This window comes from Colobus angolensis, unplaced genomic scaffold, assembly GCF_000951035.1.
Source record: "Colobus angolensis palliatus isolate OR3802 unplaced genomic scaffold, Cang.pa_1.0 Scaffold305, whole genome shotgun sequence".
Lineage (NCBI taxonomy): Eukaryota > Metazoa > Chordata > Mammalia > Primates > Cercopithecidae > Colobus > Colobus angolensis.
This window is the reverse complement of record NW_012116322.1, coordinates 2242892-2254809: the sequence shown is the minus strand read 5'-3', so window position 1 is coordinate 2254809 and position 11918 is coordinate 2242892. Positions and strand designations below refer to the sequence as shown.

The 11918-nt window shown below is 47.3% G+C and overlaps 1 protein-coding gene and 1 long non-coding RNA gene across 5 annotated transcripts in view; both read left to right on the top strand.

Moving 5' to 3' along the window:
- RPS15A (ribosomal protein S15a) overlaps positions 1 to 3916 on the top strand; it is a 7821-nt gene extending 3905 nt beyond the window's left edge. For all 4 annotated transcript variants that reach the window (XM_011950291.1, XM_011950292.1, XM_011950293.1 and 1 more), the window contains 2 exons: positions 1995 to 2080; positions 3769 to 3916. In XM_011950291.1, coding sequence (XP_011805681.1) covers positions 1995 to 2080; positions 3769 to 3862 — 180 coding nt within the window. In that variant the 3' untranslated portion in view covers positions 3863 to 3916. The remainder of the gene's footprint in view (positions 1 to 1994; positions 2081 to 3768) is intronic.
- A 1233-nt stretch (positions 3917 to 5149) lies between these two features.
- Positions 5150 to 6074, top strand: LOC105517676. The gene is made up of 2 exons (XR_001002702.1): positions 5150 to 5556; positions 5983 to 6074. It is a non-coding gene; the product is annotated as an uncharacterized LOC105517676 (long non-coding RNA).
- Positions 6075 to 11918: the final 5844 nt, after the last annotated feature.

Genomic DNA, 11918 nt, shown 5'->3' with positions numbered 1-11918 from the left:
CCGCCAACACGCCCGGCTAATTTTTTTGTATTTTAGTAGAGACGGGGTTTCACCGTGTTAGCCAGGATGGTCTCGATCTCCTGACCTTGTGATCGGCCCGTCTCGGCCTCCCAAAGTGCTGGGATTACAGGCTTGAGCCACCGCGCCCGGCCGACTGCTAATTTTTTTAAAAACGTTTTTGTAGAGGTGGGATCTCGCTATGTTGCTTAGATTTGTCTTAAACTTCTGGGCTCAAGTGATCCTCCCACCTCAGCCTCCCAGAGTGCCAGGATTGCAGGCGTGAGTCACTGGGCCCAGCCGAGAAATAAGTTTGAACAGAGCATTCTGTAAGTGGAACTTATTTGTGGCACCCTCGTTCTGTGGTGTGCTACTTTGAAAAATTCTAGCCTATAACAGTTGACATGCAGGCCCTGCTGCTCTGTGCCCTTTTTTTGAGACGGAGTCTCACTCTCACCCAGGCTGGAGTGCAGTGGCACCATCTTGGCCACTGCAACCTCCGTCTCCCAGGTTCAAGCGATTCTCCTACCTCAGCCTCCCTAGTAGCTGGGATTACAGGTGCATAGCACCATGCCGGGCTAATTTTTGTATCTTTAGTGAAGGTGGGGATTTGCCATGTTGGCCAGGCTGTCTGGAACTCCTGACCTCAGGTGATCCACCGCGCCTGGCCTGCTCTGTGACTTTCGGCAAAGTAAACAATTTTTGGTTTCTTGGAATTTCATTTCTCCCCATTTATGAGAATGTCCCACTCCATCACTTTCATGCAAGACATGGACCTACCCTTAGCGTGGAAATTGAGCTTGGAAGTAAGATAGTGTGTAAAGACTAGATTGAAAACATTCCGGGCTTGATCACATCCTCTTAGGATTCTTCTTAGTTGGGAGGGGGTATGCTGTTTTAATTCTACCAGAATGAGAAGGATTTTTGCTGCTGGAATCAACATAAAAACTTGGATGCAGAGTGCGGCAGACTTTGGGGAAGATCTTTCACTACAGTTTGCTTGGACTAAACTAGTTTCCCCGTATTTCTGTGCCTGCATTTCTTTCATCTGCTGTGAGATTGACCTTGTTAGTCAAGTCACAGCATAGCTGATGGGGTAATAGTAGGAGAACTTAAGCAGGCTTCCTGGGTGTAACGCAGTTGGGCCTTTCTGACAAGCCCATTTTCAGTTTCTGTGGGTCAGTCTCTGCTTTTGGAAGTGTTCTTCAAGTATGCCTGTGATTTTAGAGCAGATTTTGTGAGCGGAGGGTCTTCAGTTAGTGGACTTTCTTCAGTAGTGTTTTAGGGCTGGCATGTAGTTGAGGGATGACAGCCTTTGGTGAGCTCTTATTTGGGAGGATCATTGTTGCCGTGTCCCGGTAGCCACGAGATGAGAGAATTGCAAGCCCTTTGCTCTTTCTGCCTTCCGTCATTCTGTCACATTCATTTGGAAAAATTTGCCTGGGAATGTAGGACATTGTTTCTTGGAAATATGTAATGGTACTTCATTGGTGGGAGCAGTGTTCTTAGTTCGCTGCCGGTGCAGCGTGTTCCTTAGATATTCTAATAATTTGTAGTTTTTAGCTTATGAGCTTCAGGATTTGAGACCCTACGATTTTATTTCAGCCTTACTATATAAGAAAGGGTTGGCTATAGTCTCTCTTGTCAAGACTTGATCTCTTGGCTATGTAAAATCTGATCATTCCGGACAGTTCTCTAGCCAACAGGGAGCACGCCGGTGGCTGGACGCTGCCGTGTATTGCCTTGTCCCATTTCTTTTCATGTCTTTGCTTTTTCTCCTAGGCACGTGGTGGGCCTCGTAGGCGGGCATAGTCTTACTTAAGTGTATTTTTTGAAAAGTATGTCAGGAATTGTACACAGAACAGGTACCCATCTGAATGCCGGTTTGGTTGGTTTGGAGGACTGTTCGTTTATGAATGTCAGCTTGTGTTACTCAGTTTTTCTCTTCATTGGTAAAGTGAAGACTTTTTTTGTTTTTGTTGTTGTTAATTTTATAGTGTGGAGTGATCAGCCCCAGATTTGATGTGCAACTCAAAGATCTAGAAAAATGGCAGAATAACCTGCTTCCATCCCGCCAGTTTGGGTAAGTTGGCCTTTCCTTAATTAAAAGAAGTTAATGCTTAAGAATTGCTGTGGTGCAGTTTGACTTGAGGTTTTTTTGTTTGTTTGTTTTTTGTTTTTTTCCTTTTTAAAGCAAAGCAGTGGTAATTTGTCTACTCTCGACCATTTTGACCTAATAATTTCCTCAAGTGTTATCCACATTTCTTTTTTCTCTCTTTAAATAGAGACAGGGTTGGCCAGGCGCAGTGGCTCACACCTGTGATCCTAGCACTTTGGGATGCTGAGGCGGGCGGATCACCTGAGGTTGGGAGTTCGAGACCAGCCTGACCAACATGGAGAAACCCCATCTCTACCTAAAATACAAAATTAGCCAGGCCTGCTGGCACACACCTGTGATCCCAGCTACTTGGGAGCCTGAGGCAGGAGAATTGCTTAAACCCAGGAGGCGGACGTTGCAGTGAGCTGAGATTGTGCCATTGCACTCCAGCCTGGGCAATAAGAGCGAAATTCTGTCTCAAGAAAAAAGAGAGAGAGACAGGGTTTCACTTTGTTGCCCAGGCTGGAGTGCACTGGCTATTCACAAATGTGGTCATAACACACTACAGCCTTGGCTTCCTGGCCCCAAGCAATCCTCCCCACTCAGCCTTTTGTGGATTTGGGAATGCAGGCGCCTGCCACCATACCTGGCTATTTGCCACATTTCACGTGTTAGGCTTCAGGTTCTGAGAGGCGCATGAGAGCTTAGACTGGCAGAAGAGGAAGGTCGTGTCCACTTGCCTGTCTGCCCTTTAGCAGATAATTCATACTGTGTGTTCCCTGTGATTCCAGACTCAGGGCCAGAGTCAGTTCTAAGCCTGGGCCTTTGAGAAAACTTAATTTGGGAATCTTTCTCCGTAAGAGCCTGTCTGAGTTCAAATCCTTGTTTTTCTGCTTTAAAGCCATGAGATCTTGGGCAAGTCATAGCCTTGATTTCTTCATCTGTAAAAGTGGTAATAGTCCTCTGTTTATCACCTGATTTAATTTTGGTAAAACATTTTATGAGCTGACACAGTAAATGTGTATCTTTGTGGTTAAGAATTTATATCCTCCAAATTATGCGTCTGGCGCCTTGGTTGAATGTATTCTCACTTCATGGTTGCTGTATTACAGGTACAGCATTCTCTTACGAAAATCATTTCTCTTTGTAATTATGATAACTGATTTTAATGCCGCACATTTGCATACTGTATGCTTGTTACAGTGATCCCCACAGCCACTCACTGTACACATGAACGTGTTTCCATATAATAGTTATACGGTGCATGGCAGAAACACAATTCAAACTCAAGTTTATGTGAGTACTTTCAAGTCTCCTTACCTGAGAGCAGAAAGTGACATTTGAAGTTAAAGGAGTTCCCAGATGCCTTTGTTTTCAGTCAAGTTTGTTTCGTGGTGTAGGCAGAAGTCAGGGCTGTGTGAGGCAGAAGTCGGGCTGTGTGAGGCAGAAGTCAGGGCTGTGTGATTGTGTGGCTCCGCTCTCTGGATCTGGCTCTGTTGGTTGCAGGAGTCATGCTCATATGCTACATGAGGTACCAGCAGTGGCACTGTCAGTTTCTGTGTGCTCCACAGGAAAGCACCCTTAACCACTGATGAATGTTGATGCTTTTCTGCACTAGAAGGCTCTATGTTGAACTGCTAAACTTACCAGCATTTTCTTTTTCCACTTCATAGTTTCATTGTACTGACAACCTCAGCTGGCATCATGGACCATGAAGAAGCAAGACGAAAACACACAGGAGGGAAAATCCTGGGATTCTTTTTCTAGGGATGTAATACATACATTTACAAATAAAATGCCTCATGGACTCTGGTGCTTCCACTTGGTCGTTTTGAGCCTTCACAGCAGTGTAGCCGGAGCGTCTGCGGCAGCATGCCGTTGCTTCGTTATTGGTGAATGCGATTCCCCGAAGTGACTAATACAGCCAAGGGAAAAAGTTCTTATGAAACAAATATGCATAAGAAAACAGTTACCCCTGCTGTCTGCCAAAACCAGGTATTTGACACTAAATATTTTACTTATATTTCTTTTTTTTTGAGACAGAGTCTCACTCTGTCGCTCAGGCAGGAGTGCAGTGGTGCGATCTTGGCTCACCGCAGTCTTCGCCTCCCGGGTTCAAGTAATTGTCCTGTCTCAGCCTCCTGAGAAGCCTGGGATTATAGGTGTGTGTCGCCACACCTGGCTAATTTTTATATTTTAATAGAGACGGGGTTGTGCCGTGTTGCCCAGGCTGGTCTCGAACTCTTGGCCTCACGCGATCAGCCCACCTCGGCCTCCCAAGGTGCTGGGATTACAGCCATGAGCCACCACACCTGGCCTATATTTCAGTATTTTCTATTAGTTTTTAATGAGTTTATTTTGCCTGGCTAGGATTATTCTGTAGATAGGATTTTAGATCTTGCTTTTGTCACTGACCACTGTAAGAAATACTTGATAGGAATTTTTTTTTTTTTTTAGACAGTCGCTCTGTCACACAGGCTGGAGTGCAGTGCATGATCTTGGCTCACTGCAACCTCCGCTTCCCAGGTTCAGGTAGGTCTTGTGCCTCAGCCTCCCGAGTAGCTGGGATTACAGGTGTGCGCCACCATGTCTGGCTAATTTTTGTATTTTTAGTAGAGACGGGTTTCACCATGTTGGCCAGGCTGGTCTCGAACTCCTAATCTCAAGTGATCCACCTGCCTTGGCCTCCCAAAGTGCTGGGATTACAGGCGTGAACTACCGCGCCTGGCTTAGGAATTGTTCCAAGAGGATCTGGTGCCACTTGGAGGTGCCCATTGAAGTGTGGTGGGCACTGTTGATCACTGACGGGGTAGTTGGTGCTGACCCGGTACTGGGGCGTGTGCCCCAGTCTTTGCTCTGCCCTTGGCTAGCCAGGTGGTGTGCCAAGCGGGGAGAGAAGCTACCTTATGAAGGGGCGTGGATGAACTTCCTGAAAGGAGGGCCTACCTTTGTAATATGTGGTAAGTAGCTACAAATGTTACAGAAGGGCCCTAGAGATGGGGCAGATAAGGCCCCTATTTGTGAGAAGTGAGTTGAGAGGTGTGTTTGGGGCCTCTGATGTTTGGGAGGCTGAGTAGCTACAAATGTTACAGAAGGGCCCTAGAGATGGGGCATATAAGGCCCCTATTTGTGAGAGGTGAGTTGAGAGGCGTGTTTGGGGCCTCTGATGTTTGGGAGGCTGTGAGTAATTAACATGAGTTTTGAAGTCCAGCACCAGAACTCAGGTTTCCTCTTCCACTCAGTAGCCTCAACATTCTTATCTGTAATGGGAATGATGCAAAACCCATCCCCTAGTTGAGGGAAAAATGAGATTGTGTAAAGCGTACTTGGCACGTGACAGTCACAGGCCTGGGGACAGTGAGTCCAGAAGGATTTTCTTATGCCAGGGTTGTAATCTCTAGGATCACAGGGCTGTGACTTGTTTAACCATTGTGTCTCTGGTCCCTAGCCTGCAGCCTCAAGCGGAGGTTGCAGTGAGCTGAGATCGTGCCATTGCACTCCGGCCTGGGCAACGAGCAAAACTCCGACTCAAGAAAAAAGAGAGACAGGGTTTCACTTTGTTGCCCAGGCTGGAGTGCAGTGGCTATTCACAAGTGTGGTCATAACACACTACAGCCTTGGCTTCCTGGCCCCAAGCAATCTTCCCCACTCAGCCTCTTGTGGATTTGGGAATGCAGGCGCCTGCCACCATGCCTGGCTATTTGCCACATTTCACGTGTTAGGCTTCAGGTTCTGAGAGGCGCATGAGAGCTTAGACTGGCAGAAGAGGAGGGTCGTGTCCACTTTCATGTCTGCCCTTTTGGCAGATAGTTCATATTGTGTGTTCCCTGTGATTCCAGACTCAGGGCCAGAATCAGTTCTAAGCCTGGGCCTTTGGGAAAACTTAGTTTGGCGTGTAGGGATGGCTCAGTCACTTACATGTTGATTGAGTGAATAGTCGATTTCTTTCTGGACACTTAAAATAGGATATGAAAATGGCTCCATTTGTTGTCACCATTTTGTGGGGATCCTATGTCCTTTGAAGTGGTCAGGAGTGGGAGAAATACCATAGAGAGGGGTGGTGTGGTTGATGGATTTAACACGTGTTCTTTATGTTGGCAAGGAAGCGATGGCCTTACCCCCTGTTCCTCAGATCCTGTAAGTGACTTTATGACCCAGGGCTGCTTGGTGTGGGACTAGACCCCAGGGTTTGAGGGTCTGAAGACAATTTAGGTTCCTGCTGGCGGGATGTCTTGGCTCAGAGCCAAGTATTTCTGTGGGGGTGATCCCAGCTTCCTCCCAGCATACTGCTGCTGCTGACAGGCAGAGACCCCAGAGTGGGGAGAGGGTGATAGCATCTAGATCACCCATTCCTGCCTAGATGGTTTTGGGTTATAGTAAAAGGGATCTCAGCACCTATGCAGTTCTCAGTCTCGGAGCCACAGGTGTCAGGAATATAATGCACTATCCGAAAATGCATGCCAAACTTAACACCTATGCATTTTTATGGAGACACTCCATAGGGCCTTTGACCAGAGGTTGAAAGAAATTTGTCATTCAAAAGACCAAGGAACCATTGCCAAGTACCTCTACATTCAGCAACACATCTATACTGGTGCATGCCAAGTGTCCTCGCTTAGAGTCTGTTGTCTCACCTCAGGGTCAGGAATGACAGGGGAAAGAGCACACAGGTCTCTGGGCAAGGCAGAGTTTGAATCTAGGTCTGGACCAACATCTGAGAAGACAGCTTCACCCCAGGCTAGGAAGTTCACTTTGAGCTCCTGGCCAGGGAGAAAGCAAGCTCTGGGCATCTCAGTTGGCGTTTCAGTCTAATCCATCGTTGCCAAAGACATACTTGCCAATCCCGAATCCTCAGAGGGCTCCATACATGCTGCACTTCAGCCTTCACTGCCAGTTCATCCCACCTGGAATGCCTTTTTTTCTCCAAAGATGTTCCCAAGAGCCAAGTTAAATGTTACTTCCAACCTCAGGTGATCTCCCCGCCTCGGCCTCCCAAAGTGCTGGGATTACAGGCATGAGCCACTGCACCCGCAGAAATGAGACATTCTTTGGGGCCTGAGCAGTGTTCGTAATGAAATGGATGTTTAGGGCTGCAGATGGTGCTGAGCCAGTACTGAACATAAGATCCTGAGTGGACAGGAACACCTTCGTGGTCATGAGTAAATTTGTTTTTAAGAGCTGGGAGTGGTGGCTAACACCTGTAATCCCAGCACTGTGGGATGCTGAGGTGGGAGGATCACTTGAGCCCAGAGTTTGAGATCAGCCTGGGTAACATTAACAAGACTCTGTCTCTACAAAAAAGAAAAAAATTAGCTGGGTGTGGTGGCATGAGTCTATAGTCCCAGCTACTCAGGAGGCTGAGGTGGTAGGATTGCTTGAGCCTAGGAGGTCAAGGCTGTAGTGAGTCATGTTTGTGCCACTGCACTCCAGCCTGGGTGACAGACAGACATAATGTGTCTCATAAAAAGAAAAAGAAAAAAAAAAATTCTTGACCAGGTGCAGTGGCTCACGCCTGTAATCTCAGCACTTTGGGAGGCCAAGGCAGGTGGATCACCTGAGGACAGGAGTTGGAGACCGCCTGGCCAGCATACATGGTGAAACCCCGTCTCTATTAAAAATACAAAAATTTGCTGGGCCTGGTGGCGCACACCTGTAATCCCAGCTACTTGGGAGGCTGAGGCAGGAGAATTGCTGGAAGCCAGGAGGCGGAGGTTGCAGTGAGCCAAGATGGCGCCACTGTACACACTCCAGCCTGGGCAATAAGAACAAAACTCTGTCTTAAAAAAAAAAAAAAATTCATCAAAAAAATAGTATCTTTGTGAGATGGAGAGCCAATCTTCCTAGGAACTGAGGGGGTTACTGGCTGCAAGGGAGTTGGGGAAAACAAGTCCTGGCCTCCACCTAGGGGATCTATAGACTCACAATGTAGGAATTTCCCCGGACACAGAGGAGCACTTTAAAGGTACTGTGCGGCCCAAAATGGTGGAGTAGGGAATTAATTACAAGGCTCCCAACACAACTAATGAGGCGGCAAAAACTCAGAATCAACGTCTGAAGTACTCTGGGGTCTAGCTTTTTGTTATATTTCATTTTTTTGAGATGGGGTCTCACTCTATCCCCCAGACTGGAGTGCCATGGTGCAATCTCAGCTCACTGCAGCCTTGACCTCCCACCTCAGCCTCAGAGTAGGTGGGATCATGGGCGCAAGCCACCACGCCAGGCTAATTTTTGGATTTCTTGTAGAGACAGGGTTTTACTATGTTGCCCAGGCTGGTCTTGAACTCCTGAGCTAGAGCAATTCACCAGCCTCAGCCTCCCTCCCAAAGTGCTGGGATTACAGGCTTGAGCCACCACACCCAGCCTTCTCGTTTTTTAAAAGGGAAACAAACTTAACAACCACCAAGGGAAAATTCGGAGAGAAAGCTCTGAGGTTGGGCGCGGTGGCTCACGCCTGTAATCCCAGCACTTTGAGAGGCCAAGACGGGTGAATCACCTGAGGTCAGGAGTTCGAGACCAGCCTGGCCAACATGGTGAAACCCCGACTCTACTAAAAATACAAAAATTAGCTGGGCATGATGGCACATGTGCCTGTAATCCCAGGTACTTAGGAGGCTGAGGCAGGAGAATCCCTTGAACTCGGGAGGCAGAGGTTGCAGTGAGCCAAGATAGCACCAACCTGGGCAAAAGCACTCCAACCTGGGCAAAAGCAAAAGTCTGTCTCAAAAAAAAAAAAGAAAGCAAGCTCTGCTTTGCGGTAAGAGAGTGTGATTGATGGCATTTTTGCTTGCCCACATAACGTCCCCCCAACTCCAGATCAGCAGGGACCGTGAGGATGTCAGCCTGCACTTCTGGAGCTGGTTGCTAGTGTGGGGGAGTACACAGAATTTACTGTCAAAGAATTGTGGTTATAGGCTGGGTGCAGTGGCTTACACCTGTAATCCCAGCACTTTGAGAGGCCAAGGCGGGCAAATCACGAGGTCAGGAGTTTTGAGACCAGCCTGGCCAACATGGTGAAACCCCATCTCTACTAAAAATACAAAAAATTAGCTGGGCATGGTGGTGGGTGCCTGTAATTACAGCTACTCGGGAGGCTGAAGCAGGAGAATCGCTTGAACCCGGGAGGCAGAGGTTGCAGTGAGCCAGGATCGCACCACTGAACTCCAGCCCGGGTGACAGAGTGACTCCATCTCAAAAAAAAAAAAAAAAGAATTGTGGTTGTAGGTCTTCACCTGTCTGTCTGATGACTTCCCCAAGGACTAGCAGAAAGGCTTCTGACCTTTTTACCCAGGACATTTTCAGGGCTGGGGTGGCTTCCCAGGTGGCTTTAGACAAAAGCATTGAAAGACATAGGTACTGGCCTAAATACCCTGGGGCAGGGGACAACACTTGGGACAAGCAATAGACAGACCACACTTGGGACAAGCAATAGACCAGGCAGCCTGGGAAGGAAAAGTTTGGAAAAAGAGATGTGTGTCTGTAGAGGCTTTTAAAAGCTTCCACATAAACCAGGAAATCAAGAAAGCTATGTGCATGCCTGTAGTCAGTTGCATGCTCAGAAAAGGCCTAAGAAACTTTGTGAGGCCAAGGCAGTTGGATCACCTGAGGTCAGGAGTTCGAGACCAACCTGACCAACATGGTGAAATCCTTCCTGTACTAAAAATACAAAAACGTTAGCTGGGCGTGGTGACACACACCTGTAATCCCAGCTACTCGGGAGGCTGAGACAGAAGAATTACTTTACCTGGGAGGCGGAGGTTACAGTGAGCTGAGATTATGCCACTGCACTCCAGCCTGGGTGACAGAGTGAGACTGTCTCAAAACAAAACAAAACCAAACCAAACAAAAGGCCTAAGAAGACCCTAGGTTTTCATTTTCATCTCTTGCTGGCCTTTGGCCTCTGTGCAAGCAGGAAGTGAAGGCTAAGGCAGATGGCCTGGTTAAGCGTTGAGAGAGTGCCCCAAACAGATCCAATTTGCAAAGATAAGGATAGTGTTTTCTGCCTGCCTTCTTGCCTGCCTTCTCTTCTCCCCTCCCCTCCCCTTCTTTTCCCATTTGTTGGCTTCAGCCATTTTAGGTAGCTTTCAAAATACCAGCTGACTGACAAGCAAAAAGAACAGAAACTTTACAAAAACAGTTTGGAAAATTTACCAAACAAGCAAACCACAGCAACCCACGATAGACAGCAACAACAGACCCTGGGGAAGGAGGAGAATCTGATTTTCAGTGTCGTCATAAATTGAAAATGTCAACAAAACCCCTCACGGCATGCAAAGAAATAATAAAGTTCCACTCATTTGTGGCAAAAAAAAAAAAATGACTAGATACTGTCCTTGTGGCAGCCCAGGTATTGGTCTCACTAGCAATGACCTTTTTTTTTTTTTTTTTTTTTTGAGATTGAGTCCCGCTCTGTTGTCCAGGCTGGAGTGCAGTGGCATGATCTTAACTCACTACAACCTCCGCCTCTGGGGTTGAAGCGATTCTCCTGCCTCAGCCTCCTGAGTAGCTGGGACTACAGGCGTGTGCCACCACGCCCAGCTAATTTTTGTATTTTTAGTAGAGACGGGGTTTCATCATGTTGGTCAGGCTGGTCTCAAACTCCTGACCTTGTGATCCACCCGCCTCAGCTTCCCAAAGTGCTGGAATTAGAGGTGTGAGCCACTGTGTCCAGCCCAGCAATGACTTTTTAAGCACTTTAGTTATTTAATTTTTTTTTAGAGAGATAGGGTCTCCCTCTGCCACTCAGGCTGGAGTGCAGTAATGCAGCCATAGCTCCATAGCTCACTGCAGCCTCTACCTCCTGGGCTCAAGTGAGTCTCCTGCTTCAGCCTCCTGAGTAGCTGGAACTACAAGTATGCACCACAATGCCAGACTAGACAATTACTTTTTTTGTTTTTTGAGATGGAGTCTCACTCTATCACCCAGGCTGGTGTGCGGTGCTGTAATCTCAGCTCACTGCAACTCAGCTAATCTCAGCTCCCAGGTTCAGGTGATTCTCGTGCCTCAGCTTCCCAAGTAACTGGGATTATAGACGCCCACCACCATGCCCAGCTAATTTTGTATTTCTAGTGGAGACAGGGTTTCATCTTATTGGCCAGGCTGGTCTTGAACTCCTGACCTCAAGTCAGGCTGAGTGCCTCAGCCTCCCAAAGTGCTTGGATTACAGGCATGAGCCACCATGCCCAGCCGACAATGAGTTTAAATCGACTGTCTTAAATAAAGAGCTGAAGGGAACCATGGACAAAGTCCTAAAGAGAGGGCACTTTGCAGAACTCGTAGAACCTTGGGAGCCAGCAGGCAGTGGGCCAGTGAAATGTTGAGTTATTACTATTATTAATTCAAATCACATGAATAGCGAAACCTCAGAGAACAAGAAGTCATTGTTCTATCACAAGGGCTCTATCAGTAGAGGTAGAGTCCTGAACTCGGCACAGTGTCTGGCACACACTAGGTCTTCAAGAAAGTTTTAGAGTAAACAAATGCATCCACGATGCTTTTGTGTTGGATAAGGTCTTTCTAGCAGTCAAAATTTTATTTTATTTTATTTTATTTTTCCTCCTTGTGATGGGGTTTGTGGAAATGGGAAAAATGATATAGAGGAAGAGCAAACCAAAATCATCTTGAGTTAGCAGATATATTTCTCCTATCTCCGTTCTTCACTAAGAACAGTCTTTGCTGGGCATGGTGGCTCACACCTGTAATCCCAGCACTTTGGGAAGCCAAGGCGAGTGGATCACCTGAGGTCAGGAGTTTGAGACCAGCCTGGCCAACATGGTGAAACCCTGTCTCTACTAAAAATACAAAAATTAGGTGGGGTGCTGTGGCT